At 35.4% G+C, this 25,899-nt stretch overlaps 2 protein-coding genes across 7 annotated transcripts in view; one reads left to right on the forward strand and one right to left on the reverse strand.

Moving 5' to 3' along the window:
• DPY19L3 (dpy-19 like C-mannosyltransferase 3) overlaps positions 1-19,397 on the forward strand; it is a 35,034-nt gene extending 15,637 nt beyond the window's left edge. For 4 of the 6 annotated variants that reach the window (XM_048073478.2, XM_048073475.2, XM_048073477.2 and 1 more), the window contains 9 exons: positions 501-574; positions 828-986; positions 2,427-2,543; positions 2,925-3,036; positions 3,572-3,628; positions 8,087-8,169; positions 14,534-14,666; positions 15,428-15,586; positions 16,220-19,397. In XM_048073478.2, the coding sequence (XP_047929435.1) occupies positions 501-574; positions 828-986; positions 2,427-2,543; positions 2,925-3,036; positions 3,572-3,628; positions 8,087-8,169; positions 14,534-14,666; positions 15,428-15,586; positions 16,220-16,381 (1,056 nt within the window). In that variant the 3' untranslated portion in view covers positions 16,382-19,397. Of the gene's footprint in view, positions 1-500; positions 575-827; positions 987-2,426; positions 2,544-2,924; positions 3,037-3,571; positions 3,629-8,086; positions 8,170-10,342; positions 10,438-13,953; positions 14,131-14,533; positions 14,667-15,427; positions 15,587-16,219 lie in introns of those variants that run through there. The other 2 variants (XR_007166845.1, XR_007166844.1) reach the window with 2 other exon arrangements.
• Positions 19,398-21,899: 2,502 nt separating this feature from the next.
• The window catches only part of LOC106039608 (neural-cadherin-like), a 75,800-nt gene continuing 71,800 nt past the window's right edge, over positions 21,900-25,899 (reverse strand). Inside the window, 2 exon segments of the mRNA XM_067004240.1 lie at positions 21,900-23,453; positions 23,455-23,690. Coding sequence (XP_066860341.1) covers positions 23,279-23,453; positions 23,455-23,690 — 411 coding nt within the window. The 3' untranslated portion in view covers positions 21,900-23,278.

Below are 25,899 nucleotides of genomic sequence, written 5' to 3' on the forward strand. Positions count from 1 at the left end.
TGCAAAATCTCATTTAATTTACTTTTCAATGAATGCAGTTAAAATAAATGCTTGCTGTAAAACTGATGTAGACTACTCCATACTTTTATTCTTGTGCATAGAGAGATCTGCACAATAGTACAGACAGTAGCAGTTTTCTGCTTTTCAAGAGATTGTAAAACTGACATTAAAACTTAGTACATATGTAATATAAAATAGCATGGTAATATGTAATAAGTCATTGAAGTAAAACTTATAGCTAAAACCAACCTGTCATGGGTAAAATTTATCTGTAAATAAGAAAGCAGTATATGTATTTTGAAAAGGTAAATAACTTGTCCTTTGAATCACAGCACCATATTACAGAGTGCTTTGCAATCGAATAAGCACTCATTCTATCTCAGTAAGCCTGTGTGCTTCATAGTTTAATTTCAAAAGTAAAAAACAAGTTTACTAGGTGAAGCTTAATTTTTCAGTACTTAAAAATATTGATTGCTTTTTTTTTTTTTTTCCTTTTGTAGAAAAGTCTTAATCTTGAATCGGATGAACATATATTCAAATTCCTGAAAGCAAAATTTGGATTCGGGGCAACAAGGTATGAGTTAGCTGCAATTTTACTTTTTGTTGTAAAGCTCCAATAACTGAAGCCCGCAGGTTGTTGCTTATTTAAAATCTTAGTAATGAATCATGAATTTTTACCCTGTGTTTATGTTGGACTTTTTTTTTTTTTTTCCATAAAAAGCTATTCAACTGTGGCTGTATAATTGCTTGGAAAAAAGGAAACTTTGGTCCTTTTTGATATCAAGTTATGAAATACATGATGACAAGTATTATTCTTTTTTCTTCAGAGATTTTGATGCTAACCTCTATCTTTGTGAAGAAGCTTTTGGTTTACTACCATTAAATACTTTTTCAAGACTTTCGGATACATTACTTTTTTACATCTACATATTCAGTCTCTTCCCTATGACAGTAGCAGCTCTCATTGTTGCCTTTCGGAACCTCAGGTAAAATATGTTTTAAAAATAAGTCTTTTTTTTTTTTTTAATCAGTTTTCTCTTCTTCAGCAGGCTAAGGAACTGACACTTGAATGCAGCAGCATACAGTATGACTTTCCACATGTGCTAAGGAAACAATAGGATGTACTACATAGAGATCAGGCAGAATAAGTGATTTCCTATTAAAGCTAAAAATAAAATCAGCATAACAGGACTGAACAAAGAAATAATCTTCGCAAGATTCTTCCTAGTTCTTTTGTTTGCTGTTGAAGTTCTACAGTATATGCAGAGTTGTTTGATGGTTAGGCTTTTTTTTTTTTTTCTGGTGAAGGGGCAGAGAAGGTGTGCTTTTTTTTTTTTTTTAATATACAAGACAATGTTAGTTTCTATAGTTCATCTCATTTACCCTGTGCAAGGTACTCAAAGATTTCCCTGGTGGGTATCCTCAAGCTGCCCAGATAGGAACTAACATACTCTTACCTGAACTGTTGCAATCTGTGTAAAGAGGTGGCAAGAATGGTAGACTGGAACTGTCCATCACCTGCCACCAGATAATTTTGATTAGTTCCTGTAGCTAAGGTGTAGGATTTGGAGGAATTTACAGAACAGTAGAAGAAAATTAGTACTAAATACTAATTTAAATATATTTTTTTAAGTAAATGGTTAATTACAGACTACTCAGTTTTACATTTATAATGTGGGCAAAAGTTAGAAGGGATGATAGAAAACCTGATTAACCAAAAATCAAGGAGTGTTGTATTACTAATATCAATCATTGTAGGCTTTATGGAAAATAAGAAAAAGGTGTGGAGGGCAAAGGGGAATGAGAGAGGGTCTGACACATAATGATTCTAAAACTATGATATGGTGATTGTGAAGTCAGTTGTCTACGAGGCATTTTGGTGGCATTCAGATGACATCTTGAAACTAATTGCAGTAGTCAATTTTTAAAAACTAACAAAAGACTACAGCTATTTATTTCTGTAACCTTTAATGTAATCCAAGACTTTACTGCAGTTTTTAATACTGACCCAGTTATGTCAACTACCCCCCCACCCAAAAACAAACGGGAAAACCCCCACAAAACATAGTAAAGTTTTTTACTGTCATCAAAAGCCTTGTGAGTCCTGTGAGAGTAGCTGCTTCAAGCAATAGACCAAGTTGTTCAAGTATACCTTTCTGTAAGCAATTGTGTCTCATTCTCAAACAACTTATTTAAACCCACTGCACATGCAGAAAAGCAGACATGAAAATAGATACCTGTTGCTCTATCAAGTTGGTGCTATCAGGCTTAATTATATCGTAGATGTAATATAAGATTTTGGGCTGATAGTAGCAGTATTGCTCTTTGGAATCAGGCTTAAATGTGCTTTTTTGAAATACTGCCAACTACTATATGAGGTGTGTAACAGAACTTAATATAACACTTTGTTTCTTGTGTTTAATCAGTGGTTCAAATCAAGTTCAGGAAAAAGCAGAAGAATACACAATAATACTGAAGCCTGATGCTGCTTACAACTTAATTCACACAGTTCTTTTTGGGTGTCTGGCATTAAGCACAATGAGGTACATTTTTTTGTTGTTATTGTTGTTGTTATTATTATTATTCTAAAGGTTTTTGTAGACAATATATTTTAGTAAGAGTGTAAAATGCTGACCATGAACTGATAGGGCCATGAATCTTCTTTGCTCTCCCTGGTGTATCAACTTCCTCTTGACTGAGACATTTCCCCAAATTCTGCCAAAAAATATTGTTTGGAATTTGGGGAGCAGATACATATTCAAGAGCACATAGCAAAGTGTAATGTTGATCTTTCATTAAGTTATTTCAGAGACTTGAAAGTCCATGAACACTGTGTTCAAAATGTCTGTAATATAACTGCTGTCATCAGTACAGCTTAGCAGAGTTCCAGATGATAAGCAAAAAATTTGTGTGCATTCTTTCAGAATGAAGTACCTGTGGACGTCCCACATGTGTGTATTTGCATCTTTTGGCCTGTGTAGTACAGAAGTATGGCGACTAATCCTGAAATGTGTTCATCTCTACACATCACAGCGGGTTGGCACTATACTTACTGGATTTCATGAAGTTAATTTTTGCTTCATAGCTAAGTCAATCAAGACTCAAAACTACAAATATTGTTTGTAGTCCTCTTAAACTAGTTATTTCTGAAGTGTATTTGTATAAGCTTATCAAGTAAAATACATTTTCCAGTATTTTATATATTAAACAATTCCATTTGAATACACTAGATGGCAATATTGATGTAGCTGTGAAAAATAACTACAATTTTATTAAAAAAAGTCTTAGTCACCATACTAAGAAATCATCAGCAGTCTGAAGAGAACTTTACAGTCTGTTAAACTCAACAATACGGTGTTTTACCTTGGTAGAAGATTGATTAATCAGATATAAATCCCTCACTTTGTGGTAGATGTATAATAAGGGCTTTACTTTAAAACAAAATGAGAATATGAACTTAAAATTCAACATGTGTAAATTCTACCACATAAGCATGTCATATATCAATATATTGAAAAGCATAGAAAAGATGTATCATCAGAATAACCTTTTCTTTTGTGATTTCTTTTAGACACAAGTGATTAAATATTCCATACCAATAATTACATTGCTGTACATTTCGTATAAGGTAAGTATTTTTCTCTCTCAGTGTTTTGGCATTTTTTAATTGCATTCGATTTTCATTTTTTACTAAGGAGATGTTGTCTGTACATAATTGCATAGAAAGTTGTAGCTGAATTTTAAAAATTATGATAGATTTGCCTGAAGTGCATATATCTTTATTCATAAGATACTACATTTAAAGGATTACTCATTTTATCCAAAGGATTGTTCATAGATACAAATGTTTGTCTAATTATATGCATAAGTTAGAAGGTATGATTTATATGCCTTACTTTCTGGAAATTTGTCTGTTTTGATTTTAACTAAGTTGCAGATAGTGTGCAGATAAGATGCAGATTGTTATATTGAGTGATGATGCATTGTAGGAGTAGAAATAATCAAAGCATTCTCTACTGTAGTGCCTCCTCTGACATTTTTAAAATACAGAACAGACCGAAAAAGCATAAATAATAGGCTAAAATAATAACTTTTACAAATTTATTAGTCTGTCACAGCAGTGAGAATTATATCATTAAATTAATGGGCATACCATCCTTTTAATCTGCATTTGCAAAGAAAAAAAAATCAGAAGCCACTTGGTTGCAGAGATTTTTTCTGCAAGACCTAGTATGAGATGAGACTATTTCTGTTAAATAATTACCTTCAGAAAAACTCCAGGTGAACGTGCATTACTAAAGTTAAAAAGGTAGTAGTAAAGCGTAACAGTTAAGAAAGTTGCTAAGAGTTCACTCCAGAAGTATGTTCTTTGCTCCTCCACTTTAATACAGTGAAACAAAAAGTAAAAAAAAAAAAAGTTTATTTAGCAAAGTTACACTGATGAATTCTACTTAAATTTTCCTGTTGCTCTGCTAGAGGATTTTTTAGGATTTTTTTCGTTGGTGTGCTAGCTGAGGAGGAGGTTTTCTATCATCTTTTCCCTTTCTATCATCTCTGAAAATAATCAAAATAATGCCATTTCTTTTGACACGGATGATGCTAAGAGCATAACAATCTAATGGTTTAATGTGACAGATCAGCTAGAAATACTTTTCCTCATACTCTCCATGAGCAGATACAAAGTTCCTGAATCTGTCAGATTCAATTCTAAAGTCAACAAAAATAAATGATTTTCATATGCTTTAGATCAGTTGTAGTTGTGGTCAGTCTGCCTGATGAGCCTTATTTTTTGTGTTTCTTCTAAATATAGGAAATCATTTTTATTGACATTAAAAATACAATTTTTAGAAGTGCTCAGTGGGAATAAAAATATACATCAACCTGGTATTTTTGTCTTTCAAAAGTCAATTCTTGCAAGTACAGATGAATGGATATATTTGTTTGTTTGTTTGTGTTTTTTTTTCCACAAAGCAATAATAGTGAGCTTTCAGGAAAGAAGCCTAGCTGACAGGTAAAACTTGTCACTAGATTCCCTGTCAATGATTAGAATAAAAATTCTTAGAGAGAGAGAGATCCAGAAACTATCCATCAGTTCTTTGAGAAAGTATTTATTTATTATTCTTACAGAACCTTTACATGAAAACTGACGGAGCAAGGAGTTTTTGATAAGAGACTTACTCATCTTTCTCCTTCCCAGTTAAGAATTAATCTATTCATGCACAGTAACTGCTCAGATGTACAAGTGTCCTACATATTCACCACAAAGTTTAATTGGCCATCATAGCTAGTTTTCTTGTGCTAGTAGTGTCTGTAAATTTGTACTACATTACCTGTTACGCATACATTTGTCAGAAGAGCCCTTCAGTGCCATTTCTCAAAATAGGAGTTTTATGGGATTATTAACCTAATCCTGAATAAGCTAATGAAATAAGCTAATGAAAGCTTCTTTTGAGGCTTGCGGTTACCAGAGTCCTAAATACATCACTTGAACAATAATTTATTTGGATACAGATTCAGCTAAAATGCTAGCTGTCTTTCAGGTTTCATGTAAACGTACTGTAGTATCTCTGTGCATTCTTTAGCTGTGTCACAGATAAACACGTGGATATAATGCAGTACTAAATATTCTCCATATTTCACTTCATATTTTTTTATAGATAGATTTTGGTTGTATCAGTGTCCACTGCATTTTTCTCAACACAGAATACCCATCAAATTGTTTGCATGTCAGTCATTCCTAAATAAATTGTTGGTACTGGAAATTGGTTCCTGAGCTTCAGCAAGTTTGCAGTTACTGTTTCTGGCAAATAATCTTGATTTTGCTTTGCTACTAAACTATTAATTCATAAAGTTTCTTAAACTGCATTTTTATCTTTATCACGGCCAAGTCCTTTTGCTCCAAAGGTATACATACATTTGTTTGAGCTCATAGCTCAACATATACTAATGATCTGAGCTGTCTTTGGCTGAAGAGCTCCTTGTATGTACTGTATGTATTTATCCTTTACACCTAAAGTTTGTGAACGTGAAAGTCTGAAGAAGAAATGACAAAAGAAAATATGTTTATTTTTATTCATAATATTTAATTCAGTTCCTAAGAAGATTGTTATTTTTCATTCTTAGGCCAACAGTATATATTTATAATGTGGTAGTTTCTGCTTTACACTTAGAGGCCAAATAATTAATACTTAAACTTTTTGAATTCAAAATTACTAGCCTTGTATTTGAAAAGTGCTGAACTGCTAGGAACCTCAGTGATCTGTTCAGCACCTCCACATTTATGGCTGGGATAATTATTTAAATTCTAGGCTTTCTAGATAGAATTAAAAGATTTTATGTGGGGACACCTACGAGCTTTTAAAAATTCCTGAGTTCTTATTGCAAGCATTGAGTTTAAATTGCCCAGTGTATATCCTCAAGGTGTATATCCATTGCATGGCAGGTTCGCAACATAATCTAAACTCAAAGCAGAGTCCTTTTCCTTCTGTCTCCAGTCTGAAGGGACTCCAGGCAATTGGCATTCCAAGCTTTCAAAACATTTGGCTACCTGGGATAGTTCAGCAGTGAAGAGAGGAATTTTTGTTCTGTTATTAGACTCTAAAGTCTCATTTTACAACTGCTTAATTTATTTACCAGTCTCTTGGGAGATCTTCAGAAGAGCAGAAATATAACACTGCAGTACTTTCCAAAACACTACTAAGGCCATGATTCTGCCACAACTGTCTTTTAGACGTTTCTCAATCTACCAGTCAGTATTACTTTAACAAATGTATCAAATAGACAGTTAAGCTAATAAGTGTCTTAGATGACCCAATTATATCTCCTGCTCCCCAGCCCTCCTACATAGTTACACTTGTAGTAAAAGAATGCATATTTTTGCTAAGTAGCTCAGCAGCATCACATTCAAATTCCTCATGAACTCTTGGATGAAAATTATCTAAATTGGATGATTTATGTTTTTTTAGATCATCAAGAGGTTTTTCTTACACTTTTTTCCAGTGACTTTGCAAGCCAGCAATCCTTATTATCTAAGCAAGCAGGTCTGGAATAGGTTTCACCACAATGTCCTCTGTAGTAAAGACAGATGTAAAACTATCAGTCATTAACACTGTCATTGTGTTTCTTAATTGCTCCCTTTTGCTCTTGAATATTCTCTAGCTTGAACAAGACACCCTTCAAATAAATCTCTGTTCTGTTAGTTTGGTGGGTTGGTTGTTTCTTTTTTTGGTCAGCTTTCAAAAATCCGTTTCAGTCCTTCCCATTTCCTTCCTCCAACTTTGATTTATGTACTGTCTTCAGTAAGTTTTGAAATGTTTTCCCCAGATGGGAAGTCACCATCCATTAATACTCTCCTTTTTTCCTTTAGTGGTTCTCTTAATTCAAACTTCTGAAATGCCATTAAAGGCATCCTTAGCACATGTAATGATTTTAACTTCTGATACACATCTCCTACCTCTTTGCATTTAGTTGTAAGTTGCTTTTCTAACGTTAATGTCACATTTTGGTGCCTTTCCTTCTCCTGTAATCATTGACATTATTTAATGGCTTGTCTGTCGTGCACTGAACTGTTATATGATGACTCTTTTTCTTGATCTTTTTCTTAAAGCTTGCCCTGTCAAGAAATAACTTAAAATATTACCATTCATTCTATAGTCCAGGGAAAGGAAATGGCTCATGTGTAAAGCAGATACAATGCACAACAATCACATTTGGTGACAACTTGTGGTTTCCCACAAGTATTAAGATATAAACTGATCTTAAACTATAACAGAGTTTTGAAAACCTCTCACCAGAACCACCCGCTCCAGTGAGAGTTTTCCAGAGCTCTGAGAAAAGCTCCTGAAGCTCACCACAACAGGTTATTAAGTTCCTTTTGGTCATCTAGCAAGAGCTTCGTATCTATAACTTTGAAACTATGTGTTTATGTTGTAATGACAGTCACATATCCTTCATAAGAAGGGTAGATATGCTTAACTCTTGCAATCAATGAGCTGGACAAGATCAATTACCAACTGAGAGGAAATAATTCAACATCCAGAAGTTGTTTTGTTCATTCTGTCTTCAGTTTATTTTCTTTTCATTGTAGTTCTGGCCAGGAATAATGGATGAACTGTCAGAGCTGAGAGAATTCTATGACCCAGACACTGTGGAGCTGATGAACTGGATTAAGTAAGAGGATTTTTTCTCTATTTAAGTTAAATGCTATTTATGTAAATCTAATGTTCTTAGTTATAGTCCTCTGTTTTATTTGTCACAGGTCATCAGTGATCTCTGGTGACCCACAGAGATAGTTGCAGATGAATGGGGTATTTAGAGGTTAGCATATTAACGACTGTGGAGGACAACAATATACAAAGTACCCCCAGCCTCCTTTTTTTCTGGTTCAGTATCATGCTACTGTATTGCATGTGTGCCAGGAAAGCAGTTGATGCCATTTGCTCCCATAAGCACAGTTTTCCCAACTGAAAGAGTCATTTTGGAGGTGTCAAGCTTCTTCCATCATATTATGTCTACCTATTTACATTAGTAGTTCTTTGTATTGAAACAATTTTCTTTTGATTTCCCAGTCCTCCACCCATTCCCACGCCCTTTTCTTTTTCTTTAAGAAAAAAATAGAATGTTTATAATAGTAAAAAACTGTTATGTACAGTTGTAGGGCCAGGAAATCTGTACCCTACAGTATGTTTCTTGACCTTTAAAATAGTAGAATTACTTAATAGAATGAATCCTAGCATATGTTCCAAACTGTAAACAAAATATTTGTAATTGAACTTGACAAGGCTAAACACAGGTACAAAATCTGTTTCAGGAGTGTGAGAATCATTTCAGCCCCACCTCATCACTTCTGCTTTCTCACAAAGCATAGGAAAGTACTTTTTTGATGAAAATAGAACGCTACAAGTAGAAGATCTGATAAAAAGGGCCAAATAGGACATTTCTGGAGGACTGTGAATTTAAGAGATATATTCCATTAACACACAGTTAACCACTAAAATCTTTCAGGTTAAGCTCAGGTTAATATAGAGATATTCCTGGGATTTTTATTTATTTGGAGCATTTTATTTATTTTTCAAAATCAGTTTCTATTCTAGAAATACTACATTTAGCACTGACCTAGTATTACCTTGGAACCCTCTGTCGTGTTTTCATATGCAGTGAATTTCAGGGAAGCCACTCACCCAGACCATTCTACCCATAGCAGCATATTTGTACTCCATAATCTTGTATTTTTAATCCATAAACTAGAAGGAGTAATTTAGAAGTAAAATGCATTACAAGCCTTCCCTGACTTATTTTGAAAGCAGGCCATGTTTTTTCCATCATTTAGAATCTCTGCAGCCATATTGACACATTTTTGTGACTAATGTTTACCAGCCAGTTCAATTTAGCACTACTGTTTTATTAAATGATGGTAAATGTCTGATAGTTCAGGTCTCCTGTGTACAATATATGGAGTTATATATATGGATTTATACATAAAATATGCATGTGGAGTTACTCCCAGTCATGAACTGGATTTGACTTGATCCAATGAGAATATTTTTTCATATGTTCTTAGTGCTGAAAATGCTAAACCGGTGCTTGTCCTCTTTTCATGTTATGACAGACAATTAGAGGTAAATTTTCTATTTGGAATTTATTTTGTTTAGACATATTATTCATACAAAGAGTTAATTATTAGTGCATTAAATACAAGCCAACAAAAAATAATGGTAAGTTTCTAAAAGTGGGACTGATTTTCTTAAGTTTCGATGCGTAAGAAAAGTATTTTATGATACTGACACTTGATAACTGCTACAATTAATGATCTGGCAAGGTTGGTATCAGGAACTAATCATTCATTACTAAAACTCAGCATAAGGTGCTCTAATTTGTCACATATAGCATTGAATTATGAATAACTCATCTGTGTTGCAGTCTCTCCACATCTCTTGATCTGCTTAGATCTAAATGCATATTAACTTGGCCAAATATACAGATATATAGTCTGAATCATAGCCAACTATTAGTCTGTCCACTATGAAGGGTCTCAGATGTATTAACTCCTTCCCTTACTAACATTAGCATAACGTTTTCAGGAAGATATACTGGTTTATATCTTTAAAATAAAGTGCCTGCATAGTATCGGACTGCATCTATTCTAGAGCACAATTTTTGACATAATGAGCTTGCATATCCCAGTCTTGTTGTTTCCTACCCTCCACCTCATTTTTCTAGTTAGTAAAGAAAAAAAAAAAGAGAGGTCAAAAAGGGGTCCTACCAGTAACACAGGGATAGTTCATAGCATTGTTCCCAGATGGGAGGTATATTAAAATTCTTAGTTTTGGTCTTTCTCCCTAAGACAACAGGAACAACATGCTCATTTGTGAGATGGGGAAGAATATCAGTAGAATGAGCAAATCAGTAGCGTGAACTTCCCTACTCTGTTTTCTTCTGGTAAGTGTTTAAGAAGCAATGTCTTCTGCCTTTAAGGGGGAAAGCTGTCTAGAATTGTAGAATATTTTATCAACAGTTAATAAAAATCATAGAAAAGGTTTTTTTTGTTTGGTTTTTTTTTTTGTTTTGTTGTTAATTTAAGAAATTTCAGACAACAGCCAAAATAGTGGGGAAGTTAACTGAGACTAAGATTTGGCAGAGCATAGTTGTGTGTCAAATGGATTTGATTCAGACATGGGGGTCAATCAGGCAAATTTTATTTTAGTGGAGACCCCCCCCAGATTTTGAAAGTGCAGCTAAGGTTACAAAAATAGCATGCCCATGTTTTGATAGGAGTTCTTTTATCCAGTAATTTGTATTAATGGCTATATTTTAATTTCAAGCCAGGTATAAATTTTAACTCTTCACTCTTACTTACCTACATGACTGATTTTCAAGGGTAATCATACTGAAATCAACACATATTCCAGACTTTAAGGGCAATATTACACTTGTTTAAATTACTCTTTCCTGAAATTCTTGGGCTTATCCTTTGCTATTGACTCTGATTTGCCTGTAAAATTCAAGCACGAACTTGGTAGTGCCTGAGAACGATGTTTATCCCACCAGTGTAGGTGCACTCCTTTATGTGAACAATATGTGCATGCAAGAAATTGAGGCTGGAACTAACAAAAATGCGTCTTGTTGCTCTTTCTTTGTGGCTGTCATTTTCTGTTATTTTCTATCTTTCCAAACGAGAGGAGGGGGAAAACCGTGATAGTCTCATTGCATATGCTTTACTACCTACCAGTTTCTGCTATATTTTAGTAGAACGTTCTGCAATTAAAAAGACCTTGTTTTCAAGAAAAAGAAGATTCTGGAGTGGCACGTTTGAGAAGTCCTTTTCAGAATTTCCTTTTCTCAAGTCCCTTTGCTTTGTTTATTCATCTCACATCCAAGTGCTAAGAAAGGAATAATTTGAGATTTACCTGATTTTATACCTTTGAAAGCTGACTACTGAGTTTAACTCCGGAGGACTTTCAGTAAATAGAAATAGCTATTTTTCTTTCTAATGATACAATCTGTGATTACAACATTTGCCACTTCGTTAGGGCTTCCTTAAAACAAACTTGCAATAATTCTGTAGCAGCTTATTAACAGAAAGAATTACTACAACTTTTAGAATCTGTGCAAGTTGAGCATAGACCTGTAATTCCCGTGAAGCCCTTTTCTTTTTAATGAGTTATTCTTTAGTATTTACATAATTCTTTACATTCTTAAATTTAGATAAAGAAAACCTTCACACGTTATACTGTAGTGGTTAGTTTATGCATTAGTTGAGCTGTAATTAACTTGTTGAAGGCTTAGAGCTTCAAAAATAAATGAGATTATTTGTTCAAAATGCCATTAAGTCTGCTTGGAATGACATTTAAATTACATAATGTAAATCAGTTTGACCTGTAAGTCCTTGTCATTATTTAGTGACATTTCATACAGAATAAATCGTTTGCAGGTTTGGCAGTGTGGTATGGAGCTTGGCGGAAAGCTATGAAAACAAATTATCCTTTCATTTTATACATCATTTCTTCAGACATTTGTAAAAATTGCTTCATTTTTCTATAATAGAGAAGTGTCATTCAGTGGTTTGAAGCACATTAGCTGCCTTGGATACAGTCCACAGCAGTTAGTGACTGACGTAGGTAGAAGTATTAGAGAAGGATGCTTGCATGAAATGCAGAAATTATCCTGTACCTGAAAAATATTAGTTAATTGTCACGTCCCCCTCTAGTGGTTGTTTCAGAAGATGAAAGCTCAGTAGCAGCTGCCAGTTAAAGTTCTTTAAGATAATAACTAGAGATTAGAATCACATGAAGGTCACAGTGGTTGTTGGCCTGGGAACTGTCTGAGCTGGCCTGGGTAAAATATGGGCAGTGGTACTTGTAGGGCTTCAGATACGTAAATCTAAGTCTTGGGGAAACATCTAACTTCACCTGGAATACCTTGTTCCCAGTTCCATCCAGGACCAAGGCCTGTAAGCCAATTTTTTGGAAAGCAAGAGAAGATCATTGTATTGCTTTTAAAGTATAGCAGGAGGGAAAATGGTCAAAGCTCTTAATGCCCAAAAAATAAAGAATGCACTGAACTGTATTTCACCCGCTCCTGGGCAAGAGGAATTACTTTTAGGAACAGGGGAATTGAACCTTGTGCATCTTCTACATTTTGGACAAGCGTTTTAACCAGTGAGTAATGACAAAAGGAAACCGTCGCCATCTCCTGAAGATTTCTTTTGTAAGAACAGAGGCTGTAGGCTGTTTTTGTTTGCTTGTGAGTTTGTTTTTTTTAAGAAAAGCTTGATTCTGCAAGTTTGCTCTTGGGCACTTCAGGAATCAGAGGTGCCGAATTGCCTGGATGAGGCCAAGTCAGGAGATAAGTATTGCTGATCTATAAAACTTGAACTAATCTGGAACTGAAACAGACTTCCCACAGTAACACAGACATATTGAAAGCATTCAGAATCATCATTTTCTATTTAGGTGTCTTAAGCTCTCTGAAATTCCCATGTGAACCTAGTCCACGTGTTTTCAGCTTAGTCTAAAGAACTGTACTTTCTTGCAGATGCAAGGATGAATCCTAGCTGACAGCCTGTCAGTACCATTACATGTTCATAATATTCTAAGATGAATTAATTTATTTTAATAAAACATTTACTTCATGACACTTAATGATTTTCAATGTTTTAAGTAAAAGAAATTTTAAAGGAGATAAAATATTCGCAGAATTCCAAGTGAAGCTACTGAAGAACTAGTAAATCAGTAAAGTTAAACTATCATATTAAAAGTACCATCTCTGCCTGTCCCAGATGAGATCAATATAGCAATGCAAGAATTTGTAGGAAGGGTTTGTAGTTATTAATTCATTTATAAGCATAATCTCTTGCAAAGGAATAGTAAAAGCTAATACTTGTTTCAACATTTTCAAGCCTGTCATTGAGCTTAAAGATGACTGAGTTTGTAGCTGCAATTTCAAAAGGCTCCCTAAGCACACCCTGAAGTGTCACACCTGTTTGACTATCATAGGTGCCATGCGTGCATGCATTTGGATTTTAGGCATCTATTCATGTTCCCTCAATTTAAAATTAATTGGCTTAGTATATGCTTCTTTCTGTTGTTTTAATCTCTTCCTAGAACATCCCTTAGTTATATGCCCACTAAGAGCTAGAAACCAGTTAAGCAATTGGCATACTATCACCACTTTTATTAGCCTTAAATTATAGTAGCCTCTCTTGCCTGGCATGTTTAACACTTCTTTTCTTCTACTGTGTCTTAATATATTTCAGGTTCTAAACTTGTTGGGGGAGTATGGACAAAACAGTGCTTTCTTGGGGAGGTGTTTAAACAATCCCAAAACACCAGGACTTACTTAAGTGACAATTCTAGGCATTGGTTTTGATTTTCAGATGAGATCACTGTATCAATAATCCATAGTATTTCTGTCTGGCCTCTTCCCCCACACTGCATCCCCCTGATCCTCCAACAGGAACCATGCTTTTTGCAGCGAGGGTGACTTTCCTCATAATTTCTCTCCCACAATTGCTGGAATAGGAAGATTGATGTGTGTGACACGGCAAAATTTTCATTCCATATGAATACCAGGAACAAGTTTTTGCATTCAGATTATCTGTTGTACGTAGAATACATTGCATCACATACAAATGTAAGTCACAATAAGTTTCCTGAATTTTTTAAATAATTAGGATGTAGAAATTTATGAATATTGAAAGGTTCTGTGAGCCCAAGAAACATATGAAATATGGAATTAGTTAACATTTTCAGGATCATGTTTTCCCTAAATTTCCTCATAATGCATTTGTTATTTACAGTTCCAGAGTATGTATTTATTTCCAGAGTATGTGATTTATTGTACACTTTTAAGAGTACATCATTAAAGGAAATATTGGAATTTAAGGCCTCATATTTGAGAAAAATGATGGTTGCTTAACAGTTTGTTCCCTGAATAATGAAGACAGAAAAATGTTTTTTCATTCCATTGGATCTATAACAAGTGATGCAAAAATACCCCCACAGAGACTTCCTCAGACTTATCAACATTTGTTTAGGTCAAACACTCCAAACACAGCAGTGTTTGCTGGAAGCATGCAGCTATTAGCAGGAGTCAAACTGTGCACTGGACGGACGTTAACTAATCATCCCCATTATGAGGATAAACATCTGAGAGAGAGAACAAAACAGGTAAGAGTATTGCAATTGCTTAAGCTAATTCCTATTCATGTCACTGGCTCCGTTCAGGAAAACACATACAATCTCTAATGGCATAGTGCAAGTGACATCACGTGCTTTATGCATTGCTCTAACTGATTTTCAGATGCAGTTCCAGAATATAATTTCATCTGTGAAACTCAGTGCTTTGGGCATCTGCTAAGTCACTTCTGACAGCTGGTGTATGTCTGAATAACTGAACTAGATGGCTAGTTCTGAACAAACTGTTAGGTACTGTTGGCATTTACAGATCCTGCTGCCCAGTCGGGCTGTTAGACTCACATGGAGCACTTTCTGATTTGCCTGATAGTCCCTTGAGTTCCCAGACATAACAGCACATAATATTTTATATAGAAACTACCTTGAGAAACTCTACACAGGGAGACTGTGTAGAGCAATCCTTACCTGTAATTTAGTCATTTCTGAAAGTTTTACAGGCATCTACCAAGGCCTTTCTGAAAACAGCAGCAGTATCTCTCAGTTTCATAGCCAGCAGCAACACTATTGTGCATCATAGTATGCATACCATCTTGTAGAGACTGTAAATGGATACTGAATAAAGATGGGTTGTTGGTTTTGTTGGTGTTTATTTTGTTTGTTTTTGAAATACCTAATTCACATCATGTCACTTATCAATCTCATTTCTTCCTCTGGTTCAAAATAACAGAATCATGAAAAAGCAAATAGGTAGTGATTATGCACTTACCTTGCGACTCAGTTTTCTTCTATTATAGATTTATCAGATCTATGCCAAGAGATCTCCTGAAGATGTTTACAGAATACTGCGATCCTTTGGCACGGACTATGTGATCCTAGAAGACAGTATTTGCTATGAAAGAAGACATAGTAGAGGCTGTAGGTTACGTGACCTACTTGATATAGCTAATGGCCACGTAAGTATTTCATACAATATTTATACAGAAAATATTTTGCTTAGCTTCTTGTTGAAGCTCAGTTAAGATTTGGAGTAGCTTGGGTTATTTCCACTTCATCATAAGTGTAGTAAGTAAAACCTAATGGAGCTTTTAGACATTCTCAAAATTGCCAAATTGAACCCTCCTTGCTTTTAATAGTATTTGATGGAATTCAACCTGTGCAAAATAAGCAATCACTTCTGCTGAACATCAGATGAACAGAATACAAATAATGCTCCCTTTCACAGGGTAAATCACTTCATAGCTTTGGTTCCCTCAGGAAAAGCAAGCAGTTGTATTACTCTGTTGTGTAAGGAGAATTGTCAAACGTTTCTAGAGCTAATAACATGGAACCGTAGCAGACCACATAACCCAAAGCAGATACTTGCCACTGACAAGTTAGCATTTTGTCCATAGTAGAGACAATGATAATGTAAATCTTACTGGTTTCATGTTACTTTTTTCCTCTCACTTGTTTCACACAGTCACTGTTAACAAATCTGGCCAGTCTGACCTTCTGAATGTATCACCAAGGTTGTTTTCGGTTTCTTGTTGTTTTTTGTAACTGAATTGGCTAAAGATATTTCACAAAGTTGTTCAATTTCATTACAGATCATGGATGGTTTGGGAGAGAATGAACCTGATTTGAAGCCTTCATTGTATCCTCGCTTCTGTGAGGAAATTAAAAAAAATCTGCCTTCTTACACCTTACACTTCACTAGAGTGTTTCAAAACAAAACATTCCATGTTTACAAACTTGCTAAGCATAAATAACATTTCCAACAATGTCTTCAAGTTCACTATTTTTTTTAATGCCAGGACCCACATTAGAAAATACAGAAGTTTACAAACATTTCACATTTGTAAGACATTTTACATTGATGGTTTCTTGTTTAATTACTGCAATTTTTTGTTTGTTTTAAGACAGTTTTAGTTTTGGTAACATTCTTGATGTTGCCAAAATTGTCTTGGATTCATAAATGCTAACCGGGACCATTTTGATTATAAAATCCAACCTGTGAAATACCTAGGATGTAATTGTTTTCAAGTTGTAACCAGCTGAAAAACACACAAAATGAGCGGCCTGCATGACCACTGCAGAATAGCTAGCCTATGAAGTTCTGCTCACTGTTTTGGATTTTTACTATAAAGTTACAGAAATGCAATGAAAGCAGGCTATGCTACTCCTATACTAAGTATGTGTTATCTTTGTGAATCTTTAATTAAAAAAATAGTGTTTAATTGAACGATGTGATCTACTTTGACAGATCTTTATGCTCTTTGAGTGCCTCTTTTTTGAATTCATTGGGAATGTATGTGGATATGAGTTTCTAAGCTTGTGGGTGTGATTACAGAATCAGCAAACAAGTTTAAAGAATAAAATTTCAATCATTGTCCTGCATTTTTAGTGATACAGAAACATACTGTTTTATAACATTATGCATATAACAATGGAGTGTTACCTATTTCTAATGAGAGTTAAGGTTGGAGCATGCTTGATACATGTTGCACGTATCCTTGTACAATATCCTTGTAGAATGCTCAGGACAAACAAAACACGAATTTCTCACCTTGGACTCTTGCATTATTTTCGGTATGTACTTTATGAACTACAGGGGGGCGATTTTCTCCCCACATGAATTCCAGATACCAGAACTGAACACTGCCAACCTTACAGAAGAAACATTCACCCCTAAAATTGACAGGAACCTTAGGTATTTAAATATGTTTGGGTATTAGAGCTTTGCTTTGCATTATTCCAGTCACAAGGCCATTTATTTTATCACAAAAATCACTGTATCCTTGCTCTTTAGCCTAAGAAAGATACTACAATTATTTTAAATTGGTTTGGAAAATTACATGAAAGCAGTCCTCAATCCTGAGAATTTGTGATTTGTTTGTAGTCTTTGTCTTTTTACCAGGCTAGAACTTTGGGGATTGTATTGACTTTTTAAATGCTCTGTAGATAATATGTCACTTTTACTGTGTTTTAGCACTGCTTTGGTTTTATATTGAAATTAGAGATTAAGTCTGATTGAAAGTCTAACAGTACTCTCCAACTTTAATTAGACATCCACTAGGATCATTTGTTTCTTATGGAAAACAGAACTGTAATAATCAAGTGCCTCTAGGCCAACGTTGAATTAACATTTGAACACCTATAGGAGTGTTTGTGGCCTGTGCAAATAACTCTGTTATAATAATTACCACTGCAATTAATTTCTAGTGATGGGAAACTTAAAGTGCTACTGATAGCAAATTCCACATTTAATTTAATCAAGATGTGTAATGAGATTAGCTTCCAAAACTAGGCTGTGTTCCAATTCCAAATGATTTAAATGTTTTCCCTTTTCAGTTGTACTAAGGTAAATTACTGAAGAGATGGAGATGGTTATGTCACATGCTCAAACAATTTTATATTCAGTAAATACTCGTTAACGGTGTTCAACATCCTTCTACACTGTCATGCTAACACAAAAAGAAAGCATGCTTTAATCAGACTGTATTTAAATCAAACATTGACAGTAGCTAGGCTGTTAAACTGAGCAACTGAAACTCCTGAGTAATTTCTATCCTGTATCTCTTAATGAGGTTGGAGACTGCTGCAGTTTAACGTAATACAATAATAAAACATTTTAATCAGTATTAAAACTTTAATTAGGCTCGTAATGATGCATGCCTGTTCTTGCTGAGAGCATGGGTCAGTGAACTCCTCAATGAGTGCCTTACAGTAATTGAAAACAAGCACATGTAAGGTAAAGTATATCTAGGCTGTACTGTCTTATTTTAAAATGTGGTTTTATCTTTCTTTAAAGGTGCAGTAACTTTCTTGTGATTGAAATGAGAGATTCCAAGATCCAGTGGTACCCCAAGATTTTCACAATTTATTTGTAGGTAACAGCTATGACTAGAAGTCCAGACTATAACAATTAAGTAGGCTTTTTTCTTCAAAAACACAGCCTGTAATTTTGCCAAAAGAGAAATTTAAACCTTTTTATAGAAAACAAAAAGTTTTATTTGTTTTTTAAAATAAAATCCAAACTACCTTTGCTCTTGGGTACACATAAAAACCACAACTCTCCTGATCCAGAACTACCACAGTAACAATTTTTTGTATAACACTAACATCTCCCAAAGTAGCACACCAGAAACTTGGTATTGGCCAAGCTACTGGGCTGTGGGGACTGGTGGTACAAAGGGCTACGCTTCCTGTTCCTAGAGGTTGGCTCTAAGTCCGGGAGACTTCTAGGAGGTACGTGGTGTTTTACTTGTCTGGTTATTTTCTCTACTTCCTGTGTCTTACTATGGTATATATTTACTGCATTAAAAATGTGCATTTTTTTTTTATAACTTCACCTGTTCTGATCTATGTCATCCTGATACACCTTATTGCCAAGTGGCTGTAGTGATATCACTGTTTTGTAGTATTAAGTATGATGCATCCCCATGAACAACACTCGTGGCAATGCACTTACCAAAAATCTGAAATAACTAGCTATGTGAATGACACCGTTGTGATTTCATGTCTGTTACATATTGTCTGGAAGGACTCAAGCTGTGCATTATCAGTGGACTGGTTGGCGCTGAATGACGTATTTAGATCACAGAGGCAAAAACGTTACCAAGTGGCTGGAATGTTTTTAGGGGAGAAAAAGCCTTTGAGGACCATAAGTATATTTTCATTTTGTCTTTCACAATTCTGTTGGTGAGAGCTAACATAGTTATTTTATATGTTGTTGTAAAAAAGATGTAATGACTCTTGTATACTAAATAAATTGCATAATTTGAAGATCAGATGTTTTTGGGTTTTATGGTGGGATGGATTGAGAAAGGCGCTGTTAGGGAATCTGCTTTATTTCAGTCCATATGAAGGAAAGGAAAAGATTTTTCAGCAGACAGGTTTTGACCTTTCTCAGGCTTGTTAAATGGCATTTATCACTGTGGATTTTGAATCATCTTTGTGTTCCACCAACTTGCTTTAACCAGTAGGGATTTGCTTGTTTCTGCGTTGTAACTCAAGCTTTAGTAGAAATGAAACATTTTTAGGAGAAAAGCCTTACAGATCTCATGTGCTTTATTTGAATAAAGATGTCTTGACACAGATATGTTTTCAAAAATCTAGATGTTCTCTTGGCAGGGAGAAGCAAAATGGGCAGAAGTCCGTATATGATAATCCAGCATGTGGTGGTGTGTTGTTTTTTTTTTTCCAATTTGTGATGCCTGAGTGCAGAATATCTTCACACGTACTACCAGTCCTAGAAGGAACTTTAAGGAACTTTTTGAGTTTTGTCACCAATGTTAATTAGATACAAACAGGAAATCATAAGATCAATTTAACTAATAGAATATAAGCGTGATATAGTGTGCTTGTGTAAATAGGATTCAGTGTTCCAGAGAACCACATTTTTTGAAACGTCTTCACCAACAGTTATCAATAGCATGGTGCAAACAATTTAAGTAAGTCCCCAGGAAATGGCCACTTTTTTTTTTTTTTTTAATCATTTCCATAACTAAGAAATTGCTCAGCTTGTTCCTACTCTCCTAATCCTGCTCATTTCATAGCCTTGTTTTTTCTTCTAGACACTCTGGTACTAGCCAGTAGGTCAGACCTAAAGACAATCAGCTTTCATATGGCTTAGCTACATGTTATATATACTGGGAAATGTTATTTTAAAAGGGGAAAAACACGAAGATTAATGTAGTTGGCAAGCAGACAGATTAAATACTAATATCCACATGATTATTTAAATTTCAGACCTCTACAAATATTTTATACTAAATGTTCTTACTACATGCTAAATTCTGTAGAGAGCGTGGAAGAAGATTAATTAAAGTACCAGATTACTGAAAATCCAACTACCTAGGGACCAATGATTTCTATTTAAATTTTTTTCTTCCCCTCCACTCATTGCAAAGCTTTCTGTTGACGCAGCAGCTGTCCCTGTTCTTGAGAGGTGTCGGTGCTGGGCTTTGATAAGGTTTTTCTGTAGAGGGGCTGAAATACTTGTGCCTGGGTGTGTTTGAGGAACAAGCAAAGATGCTTTCAGGATTTCCTCGGTAATTAAAAGAGCAACGTGCAAATTAAGACAGATAAATTAATTGAACCAATTCGTAATCCCTAGGAAGAGGAAAAGCAGTTTTTATTAGGGCATGACAGCTGCAAATGAGTATGTGCTGAGGCTCTATCTACACAAGTTCCTATAGCGTTTTAAATGTTTTTCTGACCCTTTGGTTTACATTGTATAATATATGAAAAAAAAAACACTTTGTGTAACTGTAGTTCCAAATGCAAGCAACTGTGAGAGTTTGTTTGTTTATATTTGTATGTATGTTTACAAATCACAACACAGCTGCAATTGGGGAAGTAGTAGAGCAGCAACTTCAGCTTGGCTTCCAAATTGCGTGTTTGGGAATGGAAGTTGGAGACATCTCAACCGGAGTGACTCTACAACTGTGCTGAGCAACCCAGCTGCTCATGTAGTGCAAAGTCACCATGATACAAGAATTGTGGTCTGGCTTGCTTTTACTCCCACCCAGTGACCAGTCAAGTATTTCACAGATGGGCTAAGCACTTAAACAAACAGTGCTGAGTTCTCCATGTCACAGAATACCCTGAAATGTGTTTAACTGCAATGGAGTTGGAGCAAAGCACCACTGACTCCTCTGTTTATTGCATTCTGTTGTGAATCTCAACCTGGTAGTCATGGGAATGAATTAAGATTACAGGGTAGGGAGGAAGAGCAAGGAAAACAACTGGAACTTTGAGATATATTGGTTTTCTTGCCATTTGTCCTGCCTGTCACACCTGACACTGTTAACCATCTACCTTTTGTACGTGTCCTGTTGCTCCTGGTGAATGTAAGGGTCAGAGCAGCAAGACATACTACGTCAGCTTCTTAGCTCCCTAATCCCAGCCAGAGGGTTGATTGTAAAGCCAATGGGGAACACAACTTGAGTACATATTGCATGTAAAGTTAGTAATTTCCTTCTCAGAATAGTGGTCTGTCTGTTGCAAAAAGCACTCGTATCTGAGAATAGTGCTGGCCTGTGGCCCCAGCCAGCTTGCAGCTGTCTGTCTGGAAAACTCAGAGATATTAACAGTTGTGTGAGTACCTAAAGCTTGAGTCCACATGTCAGTCAGAAGCAACTGCTGCCTCCCTCAGCTCCTCTTCAGACAGAGGAACATGCACGACTGAAGTTTGTGGAAGTGTCTGATCAAAGCTGAGGGAAGTAATTCAGCAGAATCCAAGCTTCAGTCAACCTTAAATATATGCAAGGAAGAGACATCATATACAGAAGGCTTATTTATTATTCATACGATGCTTTAGATACGTATGACACTTCACAGGGAAATAAGAAGACAGTCCTTGCCCCAAGGAGCTTACAAGCTAAATTAAATGAGAATGACCAAAATGACAGTCTGTCCAGAGTTGTGGCAAGAACACAAGGAATGCACACACAATTAGTGCTGTCTGGGGAAATGAAACATTTTTTTGTGCATAGTAGCCATTTACTTATTTTTTTGTATCCTGTTTGTAACTGCTAAAGAAATGAACTACAGAATCTGACATACCCAACTTGTGAACATGACACGATATTTGAACCTGTGTTTCCTCCCAGGTAAGCATATCAGTAAAATCATAAAATCACAGCCCATGTACTGTCTGTAAATCAGAACTATTAGACATGGGTAAAAATGGCACGTAGCTTTTCCTGATGAAAATGTCACATTATCTGAAATTTGTAACCATTAGTTGATTGAGTGCTCAAGACTGTCCAAAGCATGTCACAAATGCATGCACAAACAAGATACTGCATGGCCATTTCTCACTTGGAAAATATGCAAATTAATCCAGCCTATAAAATGAAAATAAAAGCCAGACCTCCCAAACAAGCTACTGGTGTAACTGTAAGCAAAGCTATTTTAGTGGCTTCATTTTACAACACCTCATATGAATGGTGCCTTCTTTGTTCCAAATACTTTCTATTTAAAAGAAAAAAAAAGAATACTAGCTGAACATTAAACAGGCTGAAAAGAGGATTGGTAATTTAGAAGGTATTTCACCCCTAGCAACTGCTGTTATTTCCTGCCTCTCTTTGTCCCCCAAATGATCATGATGTTCTACTAACATGTATCTGAGAGCTGCATCATTTTGTGCTGTCATACTGCTATGATACATAAGCAGCCAGGATAGCTCATGCATAATTTTTGGAAAACTACCATCTTTTAATTATTAACCGTTTGGCAGGATTTTGTTTATCTGAGAAATAAACAATTTTTTCTGCCATTAAGGTAATATCGGGCTCTTTGAGAGATGCTGTGTACATGAGCTAACATAAGGAACTCTCAAAGAGCCCGATATTACCTTAGTGACAAAAAATTGTTTATTTCTCAGGTAGTTTATGTAAATGACTTAAGTAGTCCGAGTTGTGTCTGTATTCTTTCCCTTTACTTTATATCCCCCAAAGTAAATGCCAGAATGACCAACGACAAGCTCCTGCTACTAAATATATCAGTTAAGTAGGAATTTCAATTGGCTAAGTTGTTTTAAAAATAAAAAGTAAAAGGAAGGGGGAGAGCAGTAGTACACAATTATTGAAAGTAAGCAGCAAGAGCATGAAGTCCATCACACTTGCTTCCAAAACTCTGAAAATAGCATACCTGGTAAGCTACAGGTCTTCTGCATCTGTATGCAAGTACAGTTCACTTAGTTTCTCAAACTTTGGTCCCCACTATTTAATGTCATCATACATTATACCCTCATCCAGGTCAGAGGAGCTCAGAGCACTGAGAGTGCTAGCAACTGAGCCTTTTCCTTCGGTGTAAAACACTTGCAGCGAGTCACGGTACAGCCTGGGGGTGGTGGTCAGCATTTCTAACAACATCTGACAAGTACTGACCAAAGTCTGCCCTAGAAAAAGAGACTTTCGTAGGCACTGATGATTTGGTCTGCTCCTGCATGCTTGGGGATGCAACACTATAGAAGCTGTTCAGTTTTGTTGCTTTTTCTTTCTTCTTGTAGAGGAAATAGGCTGGGCTGGTTTGAATAGACATCTGCAGTTCTGCCATGTTGTATGCATCCTGGAGTGAGAGACCATTCATGTTAAATTTATTATGTTCTCTATAGGTCCCCAAATTCCATATTCTATTGGACATCAACAAGAAACAAGCAATCCTGAGGCAGTCTGTTTAGTGTGAACACTACACGAGGATTGGCTTATTCAACTAACTCTGCCACCTACAATGAGCATAAGAAAGCAAAGAAACACCATGCACCCTGCACTGCTAGAGTCCGGTTAAAAATCAAGTCTAATTTCCTATTAGAAGCCAAATAATGACAAAAGCGTCCCAATTTTTGCTCTGAAATTCAGATCTGAGTGTTTTTCATCACTAAACCCTGACACTGTATATAGTACCAAAGGCAAGAAAATACAGTTCACAAGTAGCTATTTAAAGTTCAAACATCTACTGTGATTTCAAGATCTATCAATGTGGAGTAATTGCCAATTATCAAGTGGCATGATTGTAAAAACCAAATAACTGATTACCACCAAAAAAAGGTTTCCTTTCTTCTAGCGAAGAAGCAGCTAATGCCATCTGATAGATGTGCTGCAACTCCTGAAGTGCAGCTTCGGTCACTAAAGCTACCAGGACAGTAGTACGTTAGTCACAGAAGAATGTTGACAGGCTGCATGAGACAATGCAGTAGAGCAAACAATTATTTGTATTTCTCATCTAAATAGCAACCGCTGATGTCACAGCTGTCAAAGCAGCACTTTCCAGAAGATTACACTTACTCTCCTAGGCTGAATCATGCGTAATGTTTTTACAAGAGATTATTCTAACTAATCTTGGTGAGCCATTGCTGAAGTTCAATCAGAGACAGAAAACCGCTTAAAAAATAAAAAAAAAATCACCTGCAATTAAGAGGCCAAATAAGTGTCAAAACTAGGCTTTGGGACAGGACTGTAACAATAGCTGCTGATTTCCATTCATCCAGAGAATGGATACTGTTAGTGGTAGACAATGAGACCTACAGAGCCTGTGCATATCTTAAATATGTTTAAGTGTAGGCTACCAGTAACAGCATGGCTACCAGTATAAAAAGAAAAGATAACAACTCAGCCGTACAAAATTTAAGTGGAAGTTTGTCCAAATATAGATTAAGGATCATCCCTTCAATGAACTGGGTGATACTAAAATTGTTCTTCACTGCTCTTAGTTGTTCATTAAAATGACATAACATTTATTTTGATTATATACCATTACTAGTTGGCAGTCTACAAGCCTCTGGCTTCAAAGCTGGCTTTTAATGCAACTGTACATAACATGTTAAGTATATACTCAACAGTGCACTAATTACTACAATTTTTCCAAACTCTAATTTCTCAGAAGGATATTAATGGTTATTTCAGGTGCAGAAACTCCTTAGTAATTCAGCCTTCTTTCTTGTCCCAGTAGATCTACCCTCAGCTAACATTCCAAAGACAAAACTCTCTGTTCCACATACCTTTGGGATCCTTTTGTTAAGATAACATTAGAATATACCTAAATTATTTTAATTCCAGGTATTTTTTTTAATTTAGACAAACAATTAGGTATTAAAAATACTAGAGTATTGAAGCTGCAATCCAAGCAATTACAAAATCTGAATAATTTAGGATCAGTATATAGAACCTGTAGAGGCTTCACTCAAAACATTTATTCAAGATGGAGTAATAGCCTCAGATTAAGATCATCAAGTCATTAGTTTAGTTGATTCAACTGCTTAAAATCAGGAGTGTATTTTTAAGATCTCTCCAGAAGTAATTATACTTGTCATAGAGTAACTATGGATTTCCTCAATCTATAGACGTTCTGGATGCAAAATTGCAAAATGCTGCAGAGAAAATTCATCTTACTAAAGAAAATAGAATTTATGTATATAGCTGTATGTATCACATGGAAAGATGTCCCTTTATTTAATATGCTCACAGTAATTTATCAAGAAATTAAGGACACTCTACAAGTAAGAATGTTTTCTCACATTGCCTTGTAAAACACTCTTAATATTTTATGACTAAAAATTCTTGAAGATATGTTGCATTTTGGGACACTTTTTTTTTTTCTTTAGCACTGGCTTTTTTGATCTGTCACATTAATGCACTGACAATTATTTCCTCTGCAGTGTCATGGCACCTTTTGAACCCATGAAATTAAGTAGTTCAAAGAAGGCAATACGTATTTTTAACATGGCAAACATCTGTGGGTCAGCAAATAATCTATTATTCATCTATAATACCTGCAACTT

This window comes from Anser cygnoides, chromosome 12, assembly GCF_040182565.1.
Source record: "Anser cygnoides isolate HZ-2024a breed goose chromosome 12, Taihu_goose_T2T_genome, whole genome shotgun sequence".
NCBI classification, from domain to species: Eukaryota; Metazoa; Chordata; class Aves; order Anseriformes; family Anatidae; genus Anser; species Anser cygnoides.